At 38.5% G+C, this 26,933-nt stretch overlaps 1 protein-coding gene and 1 long non-coding RNA gene across 2 annotated transcripts; one reads left to right on the plus strand and one right to left on the minus strand.

The window, feature by feature from the left end:
* mgll (monoglyceride lipase) lies at nucleotides 1-26,933 on the minus strand. Its single transcript, XM_083555474.1, has 8 exons — nucleotides 26,714-26,933; nucleotides 25,646-25,790; nucleotides 14,595-14,701; nucleotides 13,502-13,638; nucleotides 7,354-7,464; nucleotides 5,617-5,706; nucleotides 3,283-3,498; nucleotides 1-2,929 (listed from the first exon to the last, which is right to left on the minus strand). Exons 2-8 carry the CDS (start codon nucleotides 25,768-25,770, stop codon nucleotides 2,813-2,815), a joined length of 903 nt encoding a protein of 300 aa, XP_083411600.1. The 5' UTR covers nucleotides 25,771-25,790; nucleotides 26,714-26,933; the 3' UTR covers nucleotides 1-2,812.
* On the plus strand, nucleotides 5,737-11,755 carry LOC310733972. Its single transcript, XR_014535945.1, has 3 exons — nucleotides 5,737-7,095; nucleotides 7,149-8,585; nucleotides 8,820-11,755. It is a non-coding gene; the product is annotated as an uncharacterized lncRNA (long non-coding RNA).

Below are 26,933 nucleotides of genomic sequence, written 5' to 3' on the forward strand. Positions count from 1 at the left end.
TCTTGTAACAGTCTTCATTTATTAATCTACTGGCCATGAGGTCAAAAAGAAACAATTCAATCACAATATTGTTCTCGGAATAATATTACAATTATTAGTAAAAATTAACTTTGAAGTTGCAGTAAAACTTCCTACAGTGTTGCACGACTGGATTGCAAAAGACCAATCATAATCCACACATAGCTGGTGATCACCAGTGAATTGACACTTTGAAGCCATGCTGCTAATGAGTTTTACTGTGACGGAAAGAATCCAAAGATGACTAGCTATTGATAGCGTTGCACATTTCTGTATCAGACGACAAGAATGAGAGTACTCTGCATTTCACATGCTGTATAATCGCGGAGCATGCGAGGACAAGGCTGTCGTAGTGTAATCTGACAATGGCAGCTAATAGTAACGAGATGATTTCTTTTCATGGGTTTGTTAGGGTCCCTTCTGCTATTACGTTGCTCAAGCATGTTCTGCTAATCTTCTTGTATGATTATTGAAGCAGTCAAAAGTTCTTAAGCATCATCGCTGTAACGGTTCATATTTCTACAAAAAACGCATTGCTTTATATCGAGACACTTATATAGAAGTCTCATTATAGTCCCTTTTATTTATTAATGCATTTTATTGACCTATTCTGTGTTCCGAATTGAATGGCACACCAGTCAAAGCCGAACATTTTGCTATGTTTTTTTACCTGGGTGAAATTAGCTGCACTAAAAGACTTGCTCCCTGAGACCGGATTAATGTACAACCTGCACGTCGTGCGGTTCTGCACGGGGAAGAACGTTCTGTCGTTGAGCACTGAGTATGAGCTTAGTGGTCTATATTGAGCAAGATAGAAATCACTTGAAGAGCCCTCTGATCACTTTTGCATATACTAGGCGTACATGTGTATCAGATCAGCACCAGACTTATTTGCCAAAAATGGGACCAGAATAATTTAACTGCTATAAAACAAGGCCAAAAGCAACACAGCTTAGACAGCATGCTAAGATTAACAGAACAGAAATATAGATTTACATTAATTTAAGAATTACTGAGTATTATTATTATTATTATTATTATTATTATTATTATATTACTGTGTCTCTTTTTGTACAGATAGAAATGTGAGAAATAGAAATTTGCAGAACTGTTACACTTGTATGGATTTATAAAATTAAGTAAACATAACCATTTCTTTTTTAATAAGAAAAACTTTTCTCTAACAATTTTCAGACTGCTGAAATATAATATGTACACACCTAAACAAATGTCATTAACCTGAAAATTCAGCTACAACAGCTTCTTTTTGAATTTGAAATTATTATTTTTTTTACATAGATTTCTTTTAAGATATATTATACGAGATTTCCTGGTATGACCTTCATTTTTGTTGTAAGGTTTTTTCTTGAACAAAGAAGATAAACACGTAATTCAGTGGTTATAAAAAATAATAATAATTAAAAAAAAAACAAAAAAAAAAGGCCCTACAATATATTGTAATTGTGCCCACATACAGGATCTCATAAAAACATGTTACTTCTAGGAAATACAAGGCCAGCAAACTTTAAAGACCTTCAAATACATAATAATGAAGAAATCACGAGTTTGTGTAAAAGTGTCCCTTATTAAACCAAAAAATGGCCTGGAAAATATAAATTCCTAATCACGTGTAAGTGCTAAAAAAGGTACAAAAATTAACTGATTCTGAAAGTCACGTTTTCTACATATGTGGTTGTTCTGGTCTGATTGCCAAATCACATTTAGGTCATTAAAACTATAACAATATTGCAATAACGAGTAGATTCTTCGATTAGCAGTAACGGGTACAGAGCTTTACTGTTTTTTTTTTACTGTTCTTTACTGCTTTTCTGCTCCTCTGAGGAGATATCAACATCTAATAGACATTCATCGTTCAGCTTGTTGACACAATGTTAGAGAACAGTCATCGCCACTGAAATTTCCTCCTCCCCTTCCCCACACAGGGCAATGGAACAGTCTGTAGTCGTTTAAACAGTAATCAGTCAAGAGCAAACAATGCTCAGACAGTCCGGTCTGACATATTGTCATATTATAAAAAATAATATCCAATTAAATGTTTTGTTTGTGGTTGTGGGTATGCATAAGCAATGTGTGTGGGTTTAATCTATGTGACTGCTCAGGGCTTTGAGGGTTTTCCCCTACAACTGCCATGCTCTAGATTTCCTCTCCCTGCTTTATTCCTCACTCTGAACATCCAGTCAACATCTGACAATCTATCACTCTCTATCCCTGTCCTCTCTCACTTGGTTGCCATGACACTCTGTTTTAGAATTTATTTATTTTTCTCTGCTAGTATTTAATGGTGTTGCCCTGGTAACTAGGCGAATGCAGTGCCAGTGTTGGCCAGCGGGGGTAGTGGAGTTGCAGCACAGCAGCTCAACCGGAAAGCCAGGAGCTAACATCAAAGTAAAAAATGAAGGGCAACTGCCTTGTTACTGTGGAAACACACACAAAAGAATGACCTGGTGTGGGGGGCAGCTGTGTTCATTATGGGATTTTCGGTGACCGACACGATAACGTGCGAACCGCACCCTGTGGTGACAGAAAGTATGGAGTGAGAAAAATAAAAAAGACAAGACTGACACTTTAGACTTCACATCAAAGCTTGACCTTGGTGCCAAAGGCAAAAGAGTGGTGACCCCTGACCCCTGCTCAATTTTTTTAATAATGTACGTAATTAAGTTTGGATGCACTCCAGCTGGAGGTGTTGTAAACAGAGAGAAGAGAGGTGAAAATAGTCAGAGACTTGGGCGCCTAGTCAAAGGGGCGTGGTTGATAGGAAGATAAGGCTCAGTTAAGGCCCAGTCGGGGCAGGAAGACGCTCGAGAATCCAGGTGATGATTTCTTGAAGGACAGACTCCGCCGTCTCAGGCAACTCATGGTGCAGGGCATGAAAGGCTCCATCATATACCTGATACACACACATAGAATATGACAGTTTTTTCCCCAGCAAGCACATAGTGGTTGTTTCATTCTGTTATGGTAAATATGCAACAATGTGATGAGCAAACTGACTGACCAGATAACTGTGTAGATAAATTCCACAGGCTTATGAGCCGAATAATCTGTAAGCATGCTTACCATGTGTACCAGATAGGAATGTATGGCCCTGACTGTAATATTAAATGTATGAACACCACCGCATAATTTATTGACTTTTCATGTACATGCATGCTGATATGAGCCCCCCTCCAACCCCACTGGTTGGTTTGACAAGACTAGTGTTTAAATTCATTGTGTATCTGCAGGGCTATGTCTGCATACCTTTATTTTCTTGTCTGTGCTTTTAGCTTGGTTGTACATGAGATGGGATCCTCTGACATCGCAGAGCTGGTCCTCAGATCCATGCAGAAGCAGGAAAGGCCAGGAGATGTTGGGAAGCTCAGTTTTGATGCGGTTTGATGCAGCCATCATCTGCATTCCGGTCGACACCCGTAAACCCCCGTGATAAACCAGTTCATCGGTTTCATACACCTGCACCTGAAGCACAAAAGGGGAAGTGTGTTTACATTACCATTATATATATATATATATATATATATATATATATATATATATATATATATATATATATATATATATATATATATATATATACATATTTATATATACATATTTATATATATATATATATATATATATATATATATATATATATATATATATAAATAAAACAGTATAATGTTCAGAAGGTCAGGGCTTTAAACTCCAGAACTAATAGGCCCTTGAGCAAGGCCCTTAACCTCTCTGCTCCAGGGGTGCTGTTCAATAGCTGACCCTGTGCTCTGACCCCAACTTTCTGACAAGCTGGGATTTCACTGTGCACTAATGTACACATTATGTGACAAATAAAAAGGCTTTTTCATGTATATAGTGTAACAGGAAGCTATTCAGGATTGCTGAAACTGCCTTTCAGTCACTGCTTCAGAAAATGGTGCAGTCACATTTACTGGTTTATCAAAAGCTTTTATTTAAATAGGATTACACTGCTGGCTGAGGTTTTTATTGTGTGGCTATATATAATTGAGCTGCGAGTTAGTGTCATAGTGTATTCAGTCAGTTTTATGCTCTGCGGTTGCTTTGTCACGATCAGGATTATCTGGATTAGGGATCATATAACCTTAATCTTTTTGTGATGTATATGCAATACAATCGATGCATGTTCCGGTGTTCGGATATGTAGTATATGAAGTCTTTTTTTCCCTTCAGCCTTGATACTAGATGTTACTTTTGTTGTTCTGCTTTTTGTTCTGCTTTCGTTGTATGCTTTTGTTGTTCTGAGCAGAAACTACCTGCTGTTCTTGTGTTGTTGGGGCTATTTAAGCACAACCTACTCTTGGTCCTGTCTGAACACCCTTTCTTATTCTTGTTGAAGCCATTGTAGGTTTTTTCTTATGCATTCTGAACAAAGACTTCAGACCCACCCTACTTGTATAGTCTATAAGCTTTTTTCAACAGTTTATAGGTGTGTTGGGAAGGGAAATGAAGAACAGTGACTTCTGGCTGTGTACTTCAATCAATTATTTTCGCTTTGATAGGCTAAATGATTAGAGTCATCAATGGGCTTAAAGTCAAGGAAATAATCAATAATCAATCAATAATAATCAATAATCAGACTTAATAATTAAAAAAAAGTAAAAAATTGTATCACTTGGAAATCTGTTTTGTACAAAAATATATACAAAACAATACTGTAAAAAATATATCCACCCTACGAATCAAACCATGCATAACTATGAGTTACAATATAGAGGCATACTTCCCAGATCATCATCTAGAAAACCTACAGCCTATGTGCTTTCACTTAGCGCTACTTCTTGGCATGTTTACCAAAGCCTTTACAAAACCCCCAGTTTGCACATCTATGGTAATACTAAAAATTGTAGCTGGAAATGTCTCAAGACAAAATTCAATTATCTAGTGTTTCTAAATTTATGAACAGTTTGTGGGATTGGTATTTCAAAGATGCTGTCAGTGGTCAATACATGAATGACCTTCAGCTTCCTCTAATTGTCTGTGGCTGAAAGCCTCTAGAGCTGGCTTTGCTTTAGTAAAGTCAGATGATCTGATTCTCACAGTCCCTGCTGGTGACAGAGGCTCTATAATATAAACTAGTTTACTTGTTTCGTGCTTGCAGAGCTAAACCACTAATATATATTTCACATGACATGGATTTTTTATGTTTTCTGCACCTTTTATACATGTTTAAAATCATTAAAACTATACAGAGCAATTAGATAAAAGCTACCTGACATAAAAATGCCAGAAACTGTAAGAGTTTAATCATTTTAAAGAATAAAAAGCAAAACAAAAAAAAACCGAACGGGCTGAGATATGGTATAGTATGTCATATTTGGAAGTAGTGTTCTAATAAACCACATAAAAGAACATATAAATTGTTCGCTTACAATAACTCAACCAAACCTGAAAGGCTTTAGGCTTTAGCTTTGTAAAACAATAGTCAGAACCATAGTGTATAAACCTTATTAAACCTCCTGAACTTGCAAAATTTTGTTAATGGAAAACTAATGCATACAGCTGACATTTGGCTGCTTCACTTAGACGCATGACCTTTCACACAGATTCCGAGTTCACTACCTGTTTAGGGTCCCGAGAGATCAACTTGGCATCGATGTAGCCGATAATGAAATTGGGAGCCATATGGTTCAGGACTTTAGCAACAAAAACCTGCAGGCAAAAGAAGGAGTCAGACTAAAACAGATAACAGGTAACAAGGTACAAAAAATAATTATAATAGTAATAATAATTATTCAATGCCATTCAGAATCAATAGGCCAAGAATTGAAATGGATATAAAAACTATATTTACATATAGAGACAAGTTATATAAAATAGAACACAAAAACAAATTTATGAGGCAAAAGAATTTTGACAAAGAAATTATATTTTTTATAATATAATTATTATAGATTATTATAAATTATTATTAATGATAATGTGTCCTGTTTGTGTACAGACTAATGTCAACAAATCGGCAATTGCTTTCAGCATGTACATTTTTGTTGTACAAGACAATAGCACTGATTAGAGTAGTACTCCTTTTAAACAATGGCTTTACTTTGTTTCTCACATTTATTTGATACCTGTTCTGAAAAGATTTGACAAATAAGGTCACCAATAAACAATATAAATAAATAAATAAATAAATAAATAAATAAACACTTATCACACAATTAACTTCTAACTATAACCTGTGTAAATGTTCATATTTTCAAATATAGCCATGCATATAGTGTTAAGAACCGTAGGCAACACTTACCCAGATTGTTTAGTTCAAGTAAATATTTTTAGAAAACAATCCAATTGTAGGATTATACAACCCAAACCCCAAATAAATGTGGTGAATGATACAGAGACCAAAGCATGTCATGTATGTTTACATATTCAGCTGTGTTCCAGTGGTTAGTGTTGTTGACTTAACACTAACCACTGGCACCTGTTCCTCGTTTTCCTCCACACCGCACTCTTTCATTTCCCCCTACATCATACACTCCTTATTTCCCACCATACCACACTCTCCTCATCACCACAGTAAAAACCTCCTCTTTGCTTTTTCAGTCACCCTTGCCAACATTCTTTGTGTCCGCTCACCAATTTCTCTTTTTTTTATTCTTGTCTTTATCTTTGCCTGGTTTTGATCACCACTTGATTTAAATGTGTTAAATTCATTCTTTGTACTTGGCTTTTCATCTTTTTATTTCTCCATCTTGATCCTGGCCATGATTGCAGTGGATCTGGGAACAAGTTGGAAGACTTTGGTCCACGAGGAATGCTAGTTGATTGCAGTGCACCACACACATTCACACCTACAAGGAATTTAACTTAGCCAAACCTGCCGACTTGAACATTTTTAGGACAGTAGGAGGAAACCAAAGAACCCAGAGAAAATCATTCAAACTTGCAATAAGCTGAGCTCAGGTTCAATCCAGGACCCTAAAAGTGTGAGGCAGCAACATATTGCTATTATATATATAATATTTATCCGGTTTCATTTAGATTTTGGTCTATTGCTTTCTGGCTTTTTACTATATTTTATGCGTTAAAATACAGTGAAACGTGAAAGTTGATGCCTCCCAGGATCAAACCAAGACCCTAGAGCTGGGAGGCAGCAAAGTTATGGTATATTTCTTTCTGCTATGTATAATTCTTCTCTTGCTTTGTTTAGATTTTGGTCTCTTGCTTTTTTACTGTATGCCGATGCTCACAATTAATATAAAATTACTAACAGTGGTATTTTCTTACTGAAATATAACACGGCAATCTCACATTATGGAACATAACTGGGTGTTTTTATGTGTGAGAATATGATTTCACCTTGAAGGGTGTTGCAAATTCTGGGTTCATCTGTATCATGGGACCGATCAGAATAACGCCGGCGATATCCTGCGGCCTCTCGCACGTAGTCAAAATAGAGATGGCACCACCCTGCAGTAAAACACAAATACACACGTCAGGGTGCTTGAAAAGAAAACAAGCCAATGCTGTTCTTTTGGTGAAGCTGGACTTTTGCTCCTGTTGTTTTAAAGAGATAAAAAAAAACAAATAACAACAACAACAAAAAACAACAAACATACAAGAAAGTCCAAATAACAGGTACCGTGAGAGTGAGGAAAAAAAAGCGAAAAGGATTCATTACTATTCACTGTGCCACCGGGCGGCCATTTTGTTCTCACTGTGTTCAGTAGTTCTTTATTAGGGCTCTGAATATTCATAAAGTGAGTTTCAGACTCAAAAGAGGTTCCCAGCACTTGCGCACTACTTTGAACATGTACACAAATTACTACACTCTTTAAAATGATACAGAGTACCGCATTTAGTGTGTAACCAGGAACATTCATACACATTCATACACACAACATCTTTCATGTCACCAACTTATGAGACCTATGGGTGTGTGATGAAAAGGAAGATCATTGTTTGTCCAGGAAGTTCCTTTGAATTCCCAAAGCATTTTCCCAAGCTCCCAAGATTACAGGAGATGATATGCACGCAACATGTGCACAGTTGTTTAACACATGTTGACATCAAAAGGAAGCCATGTATACAAACACAAAAGGTTTAACACTTAGAACAAGTCTACTGCAGGGACGGGAACAGAGCAGTTTTTCTCTGCCTCTGCCTCACACACACTGCTATTGGGAATAAATAGCTGCATTGTCTCAGTGGCCCCATTAAACGCTGAGGACTTGAGGCTTATGTAAGAGTCTTACAAATTGACATTATATGAAAAAGAAATAAATGGCAAAATTTAAGAAAGAGAAAATAAGAAAATTTAGAGGTTAAATGGAAGAAAATGATAAAAGTGATCATGGTGAAATAAAGGAATAAAGAAAGAACTAAGAAATGAGTTGCAGTTACAATGCTGTCGTTTCAACGCTGATCTGTTGGACTGGAGACAGAATGAAGGCTGTACTGTTACAATACCGTAATGTGCGGTGAATGGGATGAGAGGTAATTATGTGTAACAAGGCTTTGGAAACTGTGCTCTAAGATTGGCTCAATTATAGAGCCAATCATATATATTTTATAGCAACTCGTTAGAAGATGTATAATAAATAATTTTACCACATTTGAACATCTGTTGATACATTTGTTGATATTTTACAATGAAAAAAAATATGAATATGGTGAAGTTTACTGTAAGGAGACTTTTATTAAAAGGTTTCCGGAAGGATCCTCCAGTGTCAACGCTTAGTTTTTTTTCTACTTATAATAAGCAGTCACACCTGCTGATTGTTTTTCATATCAACCAAGTAAGACAGCGAGCATGTTTACAATAGAATGTACTGGACTGTCTTCGTTCCCAGTCTGGGATCAGTTTTTCCTTTAGTCTTGATTTAAACATGTTACACAGAAACATCATCAACCAAATATCAAAAGTTACACATTTCGTTATTTTTTTTTTGCCAAATAAACTTAATCATGATTAGTTACTCATGAAGCAAAATCTGTTCATAATCAGTTACCTTTTTATAAATTCAAAACTCTTACGCACGTCTTACAAACTACAAACATCACGTTTCCAGAACGCCATGTCCAGCTTCACAGTCACGTCCTTCTCAATAGACATTATGGAAGAGGTGTTCCCAAAAAACAAGTTCTATTATTAAAACACAGAGGCATCCACCCTTCCTTTCTGACACCCTCGACAGGCTTCAGCTCAAAAACATGACATCGACTTGTGGCTAACGCAAGCACCCAAAACACACGAGACCTAAAGGTGTATAAACTTTTTATCTAAGTCTAGTCAACTCAATTCACCAGATCAGATGGCTCTAAATCCTGAACTTGTGGTGTTAACAGTGTATATTTAATACATAATACGTAAGTTTACATTAAACCGGATAAAAAGCACAAGATGGAAAATCTATATAGTTGTATTAATTAAATATATACAGTAGACTACATACAGACTAATGCAAAAATGCTGAGATCTGAAACACAGTACATTTCATAATTAATGAAATGATTCATCAATGCATATAAAGAGGTGGCACTACAACATCATCCTACAATTGAAGTACCCTGACAAACAAATTGCAATTAAACAGCATTTTTAATAAGGAGCATGCTGAGGAGTGTCAGAAACGTATTTGTGAGCATGAAAAGGTGAAACGAGCATGCAGGGGGACTCTCAGGCGTGAGAGCACATCACTTCGTTAAAAGCACTTACCCTTCACTTGTCACAGTGTACCGTACACTTTGCTAGGCTCAAGGTGGCTCATGGCAGCTCGCAATCATTTTTATTAAGCACACGAAATATACAACTTAGTATAATGAGTTTATGGGCAGCATTGGGGCAAATCAACAATTCTTTCAGGAATTATTTTATTAAAGTTACTTATTTTAATATCAGGGTAATAAAAACAAGTACTGCACTCACTTGTACTCTTTACATGATGGTATTGATAGATCTCTAATAAAAAAAACTAATATGTCATAACAAATAACTTAACATAACATAACATATCACACATGACTCAATGGGCCAGCTGGGTCTTATTCCAGAAAGTCATCTGATGCCACGTATAATTGCTCACAGATGTTCTCAAATATTTTGACATTCTTAGATGTCATACAGACAAATCCAAATTCGAGGGAAAATACATCTACTCTGTGGGGCAGATGGAAAAACACGGCCTTTAATGGAATGAAAACAGTGAAGTGGCTCCATGACGGAGTGCTGCTGGCATGCAGAGGAAGAAGAACACCCGGCCTGTCTTTGTGTGTGCATGTGTGATAAGCTGTGATATTAACTCTTTTTTTTTCCGCAGTTTAAATAAGGTGCGTGGTGTAGGATATATAGTCTATCGCAGATAAAGTCAACACCGTGGATCATTATAATTACAGGCACACCAAAAACAAAAGAAGTTGGTCTCATTAGATTCCCATATACACTATATAGAAAAAAGTTTGTGGACACCTGACTAAGATTTGAATGTGCTTTTTTGAACATACCATTCCACATTCAGACCCTCTTTACTCATTTAATAGCCTTTTCTCTTCTAAAAACATGTTCTACTAGATGTTTCTCCTAGCATGCCTGTGAAAACTTGTGCTCATTCAGCTGCAAGGGCGTTAGTAAAGTCAGGTTTCTCCATAGCGTAGGCAGTAACAGCTCTAAAATAGTACATGAATAAAAATAAATAAATAAAACAGTACTTGCTTCCCTTTTTAAAACATTGAACATTTTGTTTGGACTACAGTAGGGTGCTGCCTGGTGACCTGCTGTCTTTAAGGTTTGGGTAGTTTCGAATGTAATGGCTCACATTCTGGCTGAAAAAACAGTCAAAGCACATTACCACAGTTTCTATTCCATTTATCCCGGCTGCCTGTTAGGCTATGCTTTGAGTGTACAGTCTTCTAAATGGTTTACCTCTAACATATTTTGCTGATCTCCTGAAACAGTATAGCCCATCAAACATACTTTACTTAGCCTAGGCACTTGGTTATGCTTAAGCCTGAAATACATGCCAGTAAAGCTTTAAAAGTCTTAAAGAACAGTAGGAAAACCTTAGCTGGCCACTGGAAATATTGAAAATAGGTAGCAAACAGCAAGGTGTGATATGCCAATGCATTCAAATAAAATGACAGTTTGCTTCTGGGATCAGGATCATACTGTTTCTGCTACGGCCTCATCTGATGAAAATAGTTTTTGGACATTTATTTGGAGCTTGATAAATGCGAAACTCCACCCCGTCCCATATTACAGTTTGAATTTGGACATTTTAATATGAAAGTGTTACAAGTACTTGAGTTTTCGATATAAAAAAAAAATCTAATTCAACAAACTAAAAGAAAAAAGCAGCTCCAATTGGCCAACTAATTAAACCGATTTAATTATGAACACTATGAATTATTTATATTATTTTACTTTAAGAAACTTAAAAAAAAAAGCTTCTACCATGCCACAGCCAACACTGTAAATAATAAAAGTGCATTTTAGAAGAGGGTTTGAGACATGCTGTCAAAGAAGTGAATGGTTTCCGCCCCTCCCCACCCCAGTGCATTCACACGCCTTTACTGGCCAATCACAATGGAAGAGGATGGGCAGTTTGGACACTTTGGCGTCGGAGAGCGACTTTTTCGGACTATCACACACTGTTCCATCCCAAAGTGTTTTTCTGTTGCATTGAAAGCCTGTTTGGATGGAAGATATGCATGAGTCTTTAATCCTCAAAATCACTGGTAAATGAATCCAACGGTAACTAAAATCCACACATCCCTGTCAATGATCAAGTTAGTTAGCTAACTGGATATTTATGGTAAAATGTTTACTATTTGTCTGGTCATCTGTTCAAAAAAAGCTTATACAGTATACATTTGAGGAACACCTGTACATCAGTTATGCGAATAGATTAATCATGTGGCAGAAGCACAACGCGTAAAATCATAAATCAAGAGCTTTAGAATGAGAAAAATATGTGATCTTGGTGACTTTAAAAAATACTCTAGTTTCTGGTTCCAGAAGAGTACGTTTGAGTATTTCAGAAACTGCTGATCCCCTGTGAAATTCTCTCCAGTTAAAACTAGAGTAAAAAGACTGAGGAAGTAACAGTTCTTACTTCAGACTTTCTGCCATCGCAGTCCAGTCTGGTAATTCCCTTCTGATCTCTCTCATCCACAGAGTGTTTCAACCTACAGAACCTTCCGGCTCACAATATTTTTTTTGTATTTTTTTTGCCCCATTCTGGTGTACAGGCATTTTCAGTATAGTGGATGGTGATTGTATATTATGCATTCTAGCAAATATAGCTACAAACAGTTTTACACCCTTTCCCTTTTTTTTTTTTACACATTTACAAAGGTGTGGGTTTGACAGTTTGAGGCAGAACCAAACTGCTTAGTAAAACAGAGCTTATTACTGGGGAAAACAAGAGTCAATATTCAAAGTATGTGAGAATGGTGATAAAGCACAAGATGAAACAAAGACTAATCCATATTCATAAACAGATAATACCAGGGTCAATGAACCAGATTAAACACAATAGTTGGGTAAAATAAGAACTGAAAGAAAAACACAAGGGGGAAAAAAAGCTAATGACTGCAGAAATTATACACACATACATACAAATGGAGAAGCAAAGCAAATTTACCATTCAATACCTTCAATTAAGCAGCAATAAGTACCATGCTATTTAGGAGCTAAAGAGGTCACACACAAAAAAGATGTGGATGCTGTAGTAAGTGGATTAGTTTTTGACACAGTAGAAAAAAAGTCAATTAAAAAATGAATCCCATTATTAATTATGAAGACTGTGTGAGCTGAATTCACATGGTCTGTTTGTTTTCTCCTGGGGCTGGCTTTGATTGTTCAAAACTTGAACATGATTTGGGTATGCATATATACCGACCAGGCATAACATGCTTATAACATTATGACCGGTGAGTAAATATTGCTGATTATCTTTTCATCATGGCACTTGTTAGTGGGTGGTATATATTAGGCAGCAAGTGAAATTTTTTTTTTCAAAGTTAATGTGTGAAAAGCAGAAAAATGGCCAAGCGTAAGGATTTGAATGAGTTTGAGGGACAAGATTGTGATGTCTGGATGACTGGGTCAGAGCATCTCCAAAACTGCAGCTCTTGTGGAGTCCCAGTCTGCAGTGCACAGTATCTATATAAAGGGGTCCAAGGAAGTCATGAGTAGCCAAGGTGAAAGCTGGCCCATGTGGTCTGGTCATATAGACAAGCTCCTGTAGCTCAAATTGCTGAAGAAGGTAATGCTTTTAATGCTCGAGGGGGTCAGAAATGTTTTGGCAGCAAAAGTGCACCAACACAATATTATGTCTGGTCGATGAATATATAGAAATACCTAACTAATACATTTTCGATCATTCATTTTTAGTAAGCTCTTTAGCCTGGTCAAGGAAATGGTGGATCCAAAGTGTATCCCAGGAAAACAGGGGCAGGAATCACGTTGGACGCATGTGGTTAAATGGGGAATGTATGGGAATCTTACCATCGAGTGGCCAAGGATGAAGAGTGGCAGGTTGGGGTGTCGTGCCCTTATCAAGTCGATATGCTGCAGAGAGTCTCTGATGTAGATCTGAAAGTTTTTAATATTCATCCTTTCCCCTTCACTCTGCCCATGGCCCACTGCCAGAAGAAAAGAAAGAGAGAGAGAATATTAATAAAAAATTTATTAGGGGAATTAAGTGAAATTAAGAGGATAAAAAAAAAATCTCTCGGCTGTGACACACACCCACGCGCTCATAATATAACTGAGAATAAGCGAAGGAACAGAGGCTGAAATGAACAAAGGGAGAGAAGAAAAGAGGGTGGAAGTGTAAGAGAGGGTGAAGTGAATCCCACTGAGAGGAAAATTGCTTGTCTAATGGAGCCTCCGATGATTTTCTGTAGAGGTGTCCACACAGTGCAAGACCCGACACACCGTGTTCCAGTAATCATACACTCACACACACACAGATAGACACACACACAGACACACAGACACACAGACACACACACACACACACACTCCTCAATCTTGGAACATGGTTTTGTTGTGTGAATCATTAGTTACCATGGCACTCCAACATCAAGCGACATTTAAAATATTCTGGGCACGTACACTTGATATTTTCCCTCAATGTGCTTCACCCCCTCTTTCCCGTTTCATCTTTCATCTTCCCTACACTCTCTTGTTTTCTCCCTCGTCCTCTCGTTTTTATTGTCCTCTCTCCCCCTCTATCTTCTTCGAATCTTCTGACACTTCACATTCATTTTTGTATAGCTGCAAATTTGTTTGTGAGTGTGCGTGTATGAGTCTGTATGTGTGTGTGCACGCGCATGCATTGGCAGCATATCTCTAAGCATGAGTCATGACAGGCACATCAAGTGTAGAACAGCATATAATCAATCAAATACAGCTGTGTGATTTGCTTCTCTTTCTTCAATAAGCCGCCTGTTTAAGTGATTCACTTTCATAACTTCCCTACACGCTCGCTGTCGAGAAATGACGACTATCTCGGCTGCTCCTATTCTATAACTCTGTGTGTGTGTGTATGTTTGTGTGTGTTGGATTACTTTTGTCTGCTTAGGATGTCACTCACCGTGATCATGGGCGAACACATACAGGGAGTGTTGGGTCAGCGTGTGAGCGACGCTGTCGTACAGGCTGCAGTGCTCTCCGGCTCCATGCACCACAAACACCAGTGCCCTGATTCACACAAACATTCTATATTTAGTAACAGGCAACATATTGGATGCAAGTTGCAGAAGACTGACTTAACCTTGTTATAAATGTGTAACGACATGGAAAATCGTGCCACGGTCAAATTTCCTTATCTTGCCTATAGTATTGGAAATTGCTATACTAAACTGAAATATATATTTTCCTATTTCATGTATCAGAAAAGTATTTTTTTACGTTTGTAAAGTTACCCTACGGTGCAAAAAGAAAACAAAAAGTGTGTTTAATGTAATTTTGTTTCTATGTAGGGCAACAGAAACTATTCTCAGAAATTGAAAAAAAGGGTAGCGTACACCTTTGTCAATCACTAGCCAAAAATGGGCGTCTGTGAGCTCATGCAAGGAGGCAAATAGTGTTTTTCTCTAAGTGTGTTATGCTGCCCTGTGTTGAAGTATGAGGAAACTAAGCATAAACGTCTAAAGGTTGCACATGTTAACCTTCTCGCTCACTGTCAGGACACTAAACTCCCAACAAAAATACCCGTCTCAGTGTGTGAACAGTGGAAATACCTGTTACTAATTAACCCCCATCGATGCCACCAACAAACCTGTCTATAAAAAGAACTTTCATTCATGAACCTTTTGCAAAGTATACGCTCTGTCTGCATTGCTCTCAACTGATACTAATCCATGTTTATCCATTTCTACTATTCTGTTTTTGAATTACAATTCAAAATTACAATGTTGTTCTTTGCCTCTGCTTTTACATAGTTAATGCTGTTTGTTTATTGCCTGACCTATAGCTTGTTTTTGACCCTGATTTAATTCACAATGTGGATTTGTCTAGTATTGTTGTGTTAAACTGCCTAAACTGCAGTTGCATCTGTTTGAACCATCTTGACATGACACTCACCAATTGGTAGCTGTTGTGTAATAGAGGAGACCTGACTGGTGGGTGGGAAATGGACAAGACTTATTAAATTGTGGAACAAATACAATAAGATTCCATTCTGATTTCTGTAAATAAGCATTGTGTCAATGTAACTGTGCCTTTCAATGTGTGAGAAAATCATGCAATGCTTTAGATATTTTTGGAATGTTAACCGTAAAAAATCCCATGGGGTTTGGCTTAAACATGTCACTCCATACAGGCAAAAGTGTGTGTGTGTTCAGGCCACAGAATGGGATTTAAATCATTTTCAATCTTATCAATCCACTCAGTGAGCCTCATGTGCTGTATATCGAGGCGAGGTATTGCTGGATGAGACCATTCGCTTTAAGATAGAAATGTGTCAACAAACTATAAACGTGCATGGTCTAAGAGGACAAGTGAACTCAAAACAAAGCAGAAGAATAAACTGATGCCTCCCACAACAGAAAAGTCACTGGGTTTTTCCATTAATTTATCATCTATCTCTAGGATCTGTAAACAAATGATACCAAAAGCACACTTAGGAAAATGAGCCAGTGATGTAAGATGTCATGACAGTAAACACTATGGCGGATATTATGAATTGCCAGTAATGAAAAAAATGACATTAATAACATATATAGGCAATTCAAAATATCCACGATATATTTCTAAAGTGGGGGGGAGTGGTGGCTCCAGCGGTTAAGGCGCTGGGTTGCCGAACGGAAGGTCTGGGGTTCAAGCCCCGGTATCGCCAAGCTGCCACTCTTGACCCCTTGAGCAAGGTCCTTAACCCTCTATGCTCCGGGGTTCCCTTACGAGGGAAATATCAAGGTCCGTGACGTCGGAGTGACGTGGGGCCGCCTTCCCGTGGGCTCACCACCTGCAGGAGCGACCGTAAGGGACAGTGCTGTGAGGATTGGGCAGCAGTCGAAGGCGGGGGTCTGCTTAGACTGCTGCCCCCGCGACCCGAATTACGGATAAGCGGGAGAAAATGAATGAATGAATGAATATTTATAAAGTGGACACTTCTATGGACAAAAGTTTGTGGACACCTGATTTGTATTTGCTTTTTGAACATCCCATTCCACATTTAGTCCCCTTTTGCTGTTATAAAAACCTTCACTCTTTTGGGAAGATGTTCTAGATTTTGGAGTGTGGAAATTTGTGCTTATTCAGACACAAGGGTGTTGGTAAATTCAGGTAATGTTGTAAGCGAGGTGAGGAGGCCTGGGGTGCACTCAGTGTTCCAATTCTTCCCAAAGGGTGAAGGTCAGAGCTCTATAGCAGGCCACCCAAGATCTTCCACTCACGCCCAAGTAAAGCATATTTAATTAAGCTGGCAATGTGTATAGGGGCATTGTCATGCTAGAACAGGTCTGGATCTCCAAAGTGCAAGTGAAAGGAACATATAATACTAACACATTCAAGGACATTTTATACAATTGAGTGCCCCCAGCTTTGTGGTAACAATTTGGGGAAGAACAGTCAGGTGTCCCCATACTTTTGTCCTTATAGCGTAATATAACCCACACAGCCACACACACGCAAATACCACAAGTCTGACTTGTGATTCATATACACAGATTTTGATTAATTCAATGCTCACACAAATGTTGGGACCAGTGTGCTACTACTGTGTTTAGTAATGGCACATTAACCCACAATCTAATGTTCTATGAAAGCCAAACATTTACTAATATTTACTAACATTTACTTTCATGCAAACTAATTAACTTGGTCGTCTCAGTCGTTATGAGCTGAATGGCATCCCGACAAGAAAATTCTCTACCAAACATGGGTGTTTGTCCAGCCGTCTGTTCTGTATCAGATCTGGCGCTCGCACACGTTCTCACTCTCACTCTTTCTCTCGCTCACTCACACACACACACACACACACACACACACACACACACACACACACACACACACACACACACACACACACACACACGTACACAAACTCTGTTTTTCTTTCTGTTCAGTGCCCACTCTCTCTTTTTTACTTAGAACGCTGGGACATGCTTCTTCTTATAAATATATCTTAGGACTATCTTCTCTAAAAAAAAAGGACAGGCACACAAACACACAGCCCCACACACACACACACACACACACACACACACACACACACACACACACACACACACACACACACACACACACACACACACACACACACACACACACACTTAAATACACAAACACAGAAACACACAAGCCTAAACAGAGCACCCTCTGTCCTCATTGCCCACTCTGTTTCATGGTTTTTATCCTTCTGCAGAGACTCAAGCTTTCTAATCCAATTTTGACCTACTAAACTACACACACACACACACACACACACACACACACACACACACACACACAGACACACACACAAGTGTGGTTGCTATACTCACATGTGCATTACAGAGAGTCTGTGCATTTTATGTGTATTCTGTGCATTCTGTGTTGAAGGTGTGGTGTGGAACGGCTATAAGTGACTGTAGATCTTTAATAAACATCAAGTTATTTTATGAATACCTAAATAGCAACATAGCCATATAGCATACTATTTGAGGTGTGTCTGCGATTGTTTTTCTTTATTTTTAGTTTTAATCATAACTAGAAAGTCCCACAACTTTAGCTTACTAGGGTCATGCCAACTGCCTAGATCTGAAACTTTACTTGAGTAAAACACAAACCACCGGCTTAAATATTACTCCAGTTGTACAAATTAGAGTAAATGGACAAAATTACTTGCTTTTAAAGTATCAAACTAAAAGTACTGATCTATGAGAACTATATTTGAGTATTCTATGCAATTCAATGTTTCATTCTGCTGTGCAATATACCTTTTTAGGTGTCATATAGAAAAAGAAATAGGAGTTTTCTATTGTTACAGACATCTTACAGAAACCTTGACTCCACACAAACTATCACAAGATCTGTCAGGTTACGCTTGTAGATTTTGCAGCAGGTTACAATTTAACACAGTTTATTTATTTGTTTCAAACTAGTAAGGAACGGCTTGTTTTTCTGAATTGTACTGAAGTACAAAGTATGATACTTTATATGGACAAAATATTCATATGTGCATCATTACAACATTGGACATTAAAATCCACAATTTGCTCTTATAACAACCTCCACTCTTCTGGGAAGAATTCCACTAGTTTTCAAAATTGTATTTGTAGATATTTGTTCTCATTCAGCCACAATGGTGTAAAGTCAGATACCGATGTAGGGTGAGGAGACCTGGAAGACCATCCTAAAGGTCTTTAGTAGGGTTGAGGTCAGAGCTCTATAGCAGGCCACTCAAGATCTTCCACTCCAATACATGTAAACCATGACATTGCCATGCTGGAACAGGTTTAATAGTTTAATAGTTTAAGTAAAAGGAAAATTGAATTCTACCACAGCCAAAGACATCCTATATAATTGTGTGCCCCCAATTTTGATTACAATTTTAAATTGCAGTGACATTTTGCAGTGATTAAATATAGTACAGTACAATATAAAGTGAGTAAATGTCCTTCTTAAAATATTTAATTAATGTCCACCAGTTGGACAAGACAGACCCCTGAACATCAAGATATAACTTTTAAATGTAATCACATATGTTTAGTTTTACAGTAATAAATTGTAATTACAAAAAAAGGGCCAGTTATACTATGAAACCTTATAGCCCCAGGAGAAGCTAGTCGACCAGTCAGGTTAATTTAGACAGCTAACTCTATCTTTGCTAAGATTCATAATGGAAGTGCCACTGGTTTTGCAATACTGTAAGTCATTGTGAATCTGCTTTTTAAGTGCACCAAAGTTGGCTGTTATTACCGATAGGAACCCCTGCAGCTGTCTGCTATGATAATTTGAGTGATACTAGCAAATCTCAGGTGTTTGTCTATTCTTTTTCTTTTCCATGCTTATTAAGCTGCCCATTGACATGAACACAAGCAAGAAAAACAACTGGGGAGAAAGGTTTTAACCTCCCGAATTGTGTAACCAGTGTACAATAGAAAGGCATAGAATAGCATAGGATGGGGATTGGTGACAGCTATTGTGTAATGTCTTTGCTTACACTAAATGCCAGGGAACACACTGTGCTATGTAAACTACTTAGAAGTTTTAAAAATCCTGATTTACTTTTTCTGCCTGCCATGCACATCTGTGTGAGAGTACATGGGCACTTCAAGTTTTTCAGTTGGACATAAAGGACAAGTATTGCAGATGGCAATCTACAGCCCTTCGGGGGATACTACACACACACACATACACACACACACACACACACACACACACACACACACACACACACACACACACACACACACACACATACACACCATAGTTGACTTGAAACTATTCACACTTATAAATGGCTGCAGTCTGAAAAATAGCATCTTCTCACAAAGACCCTCTTCATTAGCTTTAAGGATGGAGAGAGAGAGAGATAGAGAGAGAGGGAGAGAGAGAAGGATGAAAAAAATCTTGATAATGAGGGAAAGTAGGACAGAGTTCAGAGCTAATGAAGTTGGATTACATTCCATCTCTCTCTCTCTCTCTCTCTCTCTCTCTCTCTCTCTCTCTCTCTCTCTCTCTCTCTCTCTCTCTCACTCTTTCTCACTCTTTCTCAAACACATTCAGTCATTTTTTGCTGTTCCCAGGCTAATTAAATTGCAAGATCTCTCAAATACCAAACCCAAGAGCACATAAATATCCTTCATCTCATGTACATGTGTATATAATAGTTTGCTGTAACATTATACAGTTATTACACATGCATGTTCATTTTTAGGAAAGTGAGGGGCGTCGTTATTTTCAAGACTTGATTTTGTGCCATTTTGCAAGTTCATCGTCCTGCATATCTATCGAACAATCTGTCAATCATTATTGTGTTAAACCATTGAACCAGTATTTCTCATGCCTGGTAAATCTTTCCTCGTGTCCTTCCTCTCTGGCCTCATGTGACATCGTCAGGACATTACAGTTTTTCACATTTGGTCTTGTAAAATGAGGATCAGGTGGTCAGAGCACTTGAGGGGGAAAAATACTACAGTGAAACAGGTTGAGTCCGAACTGCTTATAATTTCATATCCTGTTCATAAGGAACTGAAATTTTCAAATCATATACGGCATAAAATCTAACGTGCAGGACGTGAGAGAATGCGCGTCTATGTGTGTGTGTGTGTGTGTATGTGTGTGTGTGTGTGTGTGTGTACGTGTATTTTTATTTTTTTCATTTCCACTGGAACTATCTGATAACAAGTTTCACTGACCCAAATACTTGTTTACAAGTGTACATCCAAACATTGAGCATGAAGAATCTTAATGACTTCGGGAAATGTCAAATCTCTCAGTTTAATAAAATTTTCATAACTTGGTCAATGACTTTTAGAACGCTTTGACTCCTCCATACATCTAAAATCCAAGAATTTTGCCATATAATTTTTTGAGGGAGAAAAAATAATTCATCTAAAAATACACTACTGAATATGGACAAAGGTACCTGACCTTTTCAGCCACATGTGGTTCTTCCCCAGCCTGTTCCTACAAATTTGAAGGCACACAATTCCATAAAATGCCATTAAATGTGGTAACATTACATTTTTACTTCACTAAGAGACTCAAACCTGTTCCAGCATGGCAATGCCCCTGTGCAAAACGCAAGCTCCATGATGATATGGTTTACATTGGATGGACTGTAAGAGGTATCTTGAGTGGTATTGTCTGACCTCAACCCTACTGAACACCTTTGGGATGGATTGTTCTGAATAAGCACACTCCCAATATCTAGTGGAACATTTTTCCCAATAAGTGGTGGTGATTATATCAGCAAATGGAGAGTAAATGTGGAATGGGATGTTTGAAAAGCACATACAAATCAATATGTAGTGTATGTAAATACGCAGTTTATTGCAATAAGCAGTTTATTGAATTGCTTGAGAGGAAATTGGTTGTTATTTTACAGATGATGTTTTTCTCGAATGGTGCCAATAATTCCAAAAGACTTATTTCAGATCTACAAATTCCTTTCTGGTTCATTATACACATATCACATAGTTAAAAGCAGGCTAAACCCTATGACTCCAGATCATCAATGGAAGCCAGCATAAACACACACACACACACACACACACACACACACACACACACACACACACACACACACACACACAAACACACACACACACACAAACACAAACCATTCTGTCCATGAAAGAGGCACCTCTGACCTCTTACAGCAGTGACCTTGTGCTTGCTCCATTTTCACAAACACCCCTACACACAACAAACACCCCTACAACGGCTCATACCATTTTTTAAATCTCTTCCCACTGTCTCAATCTTGACTCCTGCATTACATATGCATTATATGTATAAAATCTTGAATGTAAATAAATAAAAAATAAATAAATAAAAATAATAATAATAATTATATAATTATATATATGTATATATATATATATATATATATATATATATATATATATATATATATATATATATATATATATGCATACAGAGAGCCTGTGCAGTTAAGCTATCTTAGTCTGATTTCCTAAACGTCAGCTTTTGATTGTTCTTTCATCACACATGCTGAATATATGTTTCTAATCCTACTTGCAGTGAGAAGAAACACTCAGAAGCCTTGAAAGAAGAGAAAAAAAAAATAGAATGTTATTACAAAAACCTTCATTTAGTAAATGTAATGGCTCAGTACTACCAGCATAAACAACCAGATGTATTGGTGTATAATAAGATGTTTCTTATTTTTTGCTCTAGATCTGGACACAACTGAATGTCTGATATACTGTCCAGCCCATGCCAGATGTTGCACCCGATTAGAAGGTCTATAGGAAACTTTTTCTCTTTAGCTTTTGTGGTGTATAAATATTTTTGGTCATGTTTGGTCTGAGAGTAGTATATTATAGCAGGTTTAAGCATGATTATACAGAAATAATACTAGAACTAGATCCACATATGACTAACCCCTTTAAGATGTGTTTAAGATGTGATTAATCCCTGTATGTTTACCAATCTTTGCTCTTTAAGTTGAGGTGTTTGGGGAATCCAACACTGAAGTTTTTCCAAAACAAACTTAACATGCATGAACGGCATATGCATGCACACGCACGCACGCACGTGGTCTGTGGTGACACTGACCTGTTCTCATCATCATAAGTCAGTAAACTAGCTTGACACAGATGGGGTGAGGTGGTTACTAGGGTAACAGCACATCTCTGGGGTTGTACCACTTTGACAGGAGGCTGAATAGTTGCCGCGGAAACAGCAGGAAAGAGTTAGCCAGAATGAGACATGCTCACATTTACACACAGATACACATACTCACAGACCTCGTGCTGCCTGTGGGAGCTCCAAATTAACCTGCTAGTGCAATGTGCATGAAATAATGCAATAACGAAGTTACGACAAAAAAGTGTCACACGGAGGCACACACTTCGTGTCACACTTACACTCCAACTCGAAGTGTTGCTCAAGTATGACTGCATGCGCTTAAAAGGGAAAGTACTACAACAGTCTACTGAGACAGTGAATCACTCACAGGTGACTCACACACACATACACCAGAGAGTTGGAGTGTCCGACATTCTTTTGCTTATAGCGCTTATACTGAAGGGTCTATTGGTTAATTCATTGTGTTTCTCTCTCTCTCTTTCTTTCTTTCTCTCTCTCTCTCTCTCTCTCTCTCTCTCTCTCTCTCTCTCTCTCTCTCACTCTCTCTTTCTCTCTCTCTCTCTCTCTCTCTCTCTCTCTCTCTCACACACAAATACACACACACACACACACACACACACACACACACACACACACACACACATATAGCAGAGGGGGATTTTCACTTGACATTTCTCATACATGTGGGTTTATCAGTACTGAAATTACTGTCTATGGGTGTGTGTGTGTGTGTGTGTGTGTGTGTGTGTGTGTGTGTGTGTGTGTGTGTGTGTGTAGGGGTGTGTGTGTGTGTATACACATCTCATGCTTTTCAGCAGTGTCACAAGATAAATTTTCTCGAACACATCCTACAGTCCAGGTCAGAAATCAGTAGCTATATAATGTATGTAATTTGGCTTTGAAAATAAATTCGACCAAAAAAGTAATAATCAATCTTCTTTTCCGGGCTTCACTGGTCGTCTAGAGAGGAGAATGCGAACAATGCTGTGTTTATTCTATGCAATTGGATTATTTTTAATCGTACTTAGCATGAAAAACTGCCCTTGGGATAGAATTTGGCAAAGCTACATGTTTTTTTTTTTTTTAGGGACTTGGAAACAGTCCATTCAATCTGGCAACCCTGAGAACCCAGTGCACAGCTATTCCAGCTAACCAATGAGTTCTGGCAAGAGCCATCTCCTGGCCCACACACCCTGCAAAACAATGATGAACTTATCCGAACAGTCACAGTCAAGCTTTAGCTCATAGCTCTACTGGAAGAATACAAACTAAAAATGTAGTCAAATATTGTTCTTTATAATGAACTAAATGTAACAGAATATTACTACATCTTATTTCAATATGTACATACCTGCACATCACCATTAAACAAGAGCAAATCTACTTTTATATTTTGCACGCCTTCATGCAAATATGTAATCAGTCAAACACATAGCAGCAGCAGCACCACTGTAATCTCAGATTCCTGTTTTTAAGTCATGTAAGGAGAACCAGATTCCATCCTCTACTGATCTGCTATGCATTTTAAAATACCTTTTCTGCTCTACATTGTTGTAAAAAGAGTGGTTATTTTTATTACCATAGCGTTCCTGTTAGCTCAAACTAATCTGACCGTTGAACTCTGACTTCTCTCAAAGTATTTGCATAACAGAAACGCACTAATAAAATTCATGTATGTTTTACTCTCTCTCTCTCTCTCTCTCTCTCTCTCTCTCTCTCTCTCTCTTTCTCTAACAAAATGGCAGGTTTAAAATGAATGGACTGTATTTGTTTGTTCTTTTTTGAATTTAGGGTTGTCCCTTAGAGACAAGTCTAAGCACAAAAATCAATACAACATTCATGATGATGATGAAACATTTCCATCCGGATGAGAGTGGTCTCTTCCAGGTTGACTCCACCCCCATTCAAAGTACATGAGAAAATGTGGGCTGGTTGTATGAGTATGAAAATAGTGTAAATCATTAGACAGCGTTCTCCACTATGTGCACCATTGAATGGTTTTCTCTATAATGACTTTATTTTAATGGTAAGGTAGGCTTTTGCGTGGCCTTACTGGCTATAGTATTGTAGGGACGGGGTAGCTCAATAGTAAAGCTGCCACGCTGCCCTTAAACCTCAATTGCTTATTTGCACTGGATAAGGGCATCTGCTAAATGCTGTCAGTATATGGTTGCTTAGTATTGTTTCAGGGTGTAAATTGGCAGGGCTATATTTATTGTATGGACATGCCATTCAAGGATATTCGCTCGGTTGGTTGCCAAATGCCAAATGCAAACCTTATTTACATCTAGTAGTTCTTCAGAAAGGACCCTTCAAGGGTTTGTGTAAAACCCTACCGCAGCTTATCTACCAGGCACAAGTAAAACCTATTTGCAAAATGAAGCACCCTTTATAAATTATGCAATGAGATGAGAAATGAGAATGAGTTCAAGCTACCACAGAACCTTCTTCCACAAAAATTACAGGTACCAAACCGTAGATTCGTACCAAGGGTTCATCTTGTGTAGACTTCTGCATTCTGGGACGTGCATATGGTGTCACAATGAGACTAAATCTCTTGTCCTTGTGTAGTTTGAATTATTTATGTTTTCAGGTGACAGAAGCATGGCCTACGTTCAAGGCAAAATAGGGTATACCCTATACCACCACAGAAATGGTCCAAACCTGCATTTTATATTGCTGTGGTCGTATTGGGTTCCACTACACCACCAATTGTACTTGAAGTACACTATTCTACTGCACTTCTTAGGTATCCTATAATGGGGGTTTGGGACGTAGCCTGTATTTTCTCCCTGTCCCGGGGAGTTTATTGGTGGATCTAACGGGAAGGGGGGGATGTTATATGATAACACTGTGAGACGTGCAGCGTGCGCCACTCACTTTGGCGGTCCTTCTGGTTCCCAGTAACGGCAGAACAGGTGCAGTCCGTCGGTGTTGACGATGTGCAGCAGCTCGCTGTAGGGGACCCCCTGCGGAGACCGGCCCGATCCCTCCGCTTCCGGCATGGCACCGCCGCGCAGCGCGTCTGCAACAAAAACACCGAAGCGTGACAGCGGCTTCACAACGAAGAAAACGTGCAACATCAGTACGCACACAACCGCCACCACCTCGTACATGGCGTTACTGATGTACACTGAGCCACGCGTGTCCGCTTATATACGCGCGTTACGCGCGTGACGCCACAGTGTCACCTTCAAGCACGCACACACACGCGCGCGCACACCAGAACAGACGCGCGGGCACGCTCGCGTGCGCGCGCACGCACGCCGAACCGTAGCCAGGTATCATTTACAGTCTATTGTCCAGACAGACAGTGGAGCAGCGTTCTGCGGTTGTACCGCACGCGCACAGCTCAGCTGAAGTGCATGAACTCAATGGCAGGGCAGTAAAAATAGACAGCCGCGCTCCTGTCCGCTGACTCGGGACTTCTTCTGACAGGAGACACAGGAGACAGAGCTGCAAGTCAACAAATATCGACGCTCCGAGCCAATTCTACACCGCAAAGAAATCTCATGCATTATACAAAACCCCCCGCAGTGCAGTGTTTGCGTTCATTACTGGAGCTGGAGATCTGTTCAGATTTCGGGACTACATACGCGATGAGAGATTCAACACTGACATTTTGCTTCAACTTTAGTTTATGCATGACCGCTCAAAAATATTCAGTGCGCTTTTGTAGAAAATTGACCCCAGAGGAATAAAATACAACACCGGGCAATTTTCACAACTGATTGTTTACAATCCTTCCCAAATGATTATGAATTAAACACGTCCTCTGATACACAGGGGAATGAACGCAGCCTAACAACTTCAACGAATCTGAAACAGCGTCTATGGTAATGATTTATGAAATAATAATAATAATAATAATAATAATAATAATAAAAATCATAGATGAGTATTAAATACAGGAATATAATTAAAACATGCAGTCGGGACTTGTCTCACCTGAATGAATCCAAGTCGACCAGCAACAGAAAATCCCGACGAGACTGAGAGCCGGTGCTGAGCTGAGCTGTGGTGTGCATGTAAAAGCGCTGTGAGCTCCAAGCGCCCTACAGATGCTGCCTCTGGAGGGTGGAGGAAACACCAGTACAACACTACAGCCACCCTCACAGACACCCTCCCCCACACCCACACGACCGCTCTCTCTCTCTCTCTCTCTCTC

This window comes from Silurus aristotelis, assembly GCF_946808225.1.
Source record: "Silurus aristotelis genome assembly, chromosome: 11".
NCBI lineage: Eukaryota > Metazoa > Chordata > Actinopteri > Siluriformes > Siluridae > Silurus > Silurus aristotelis.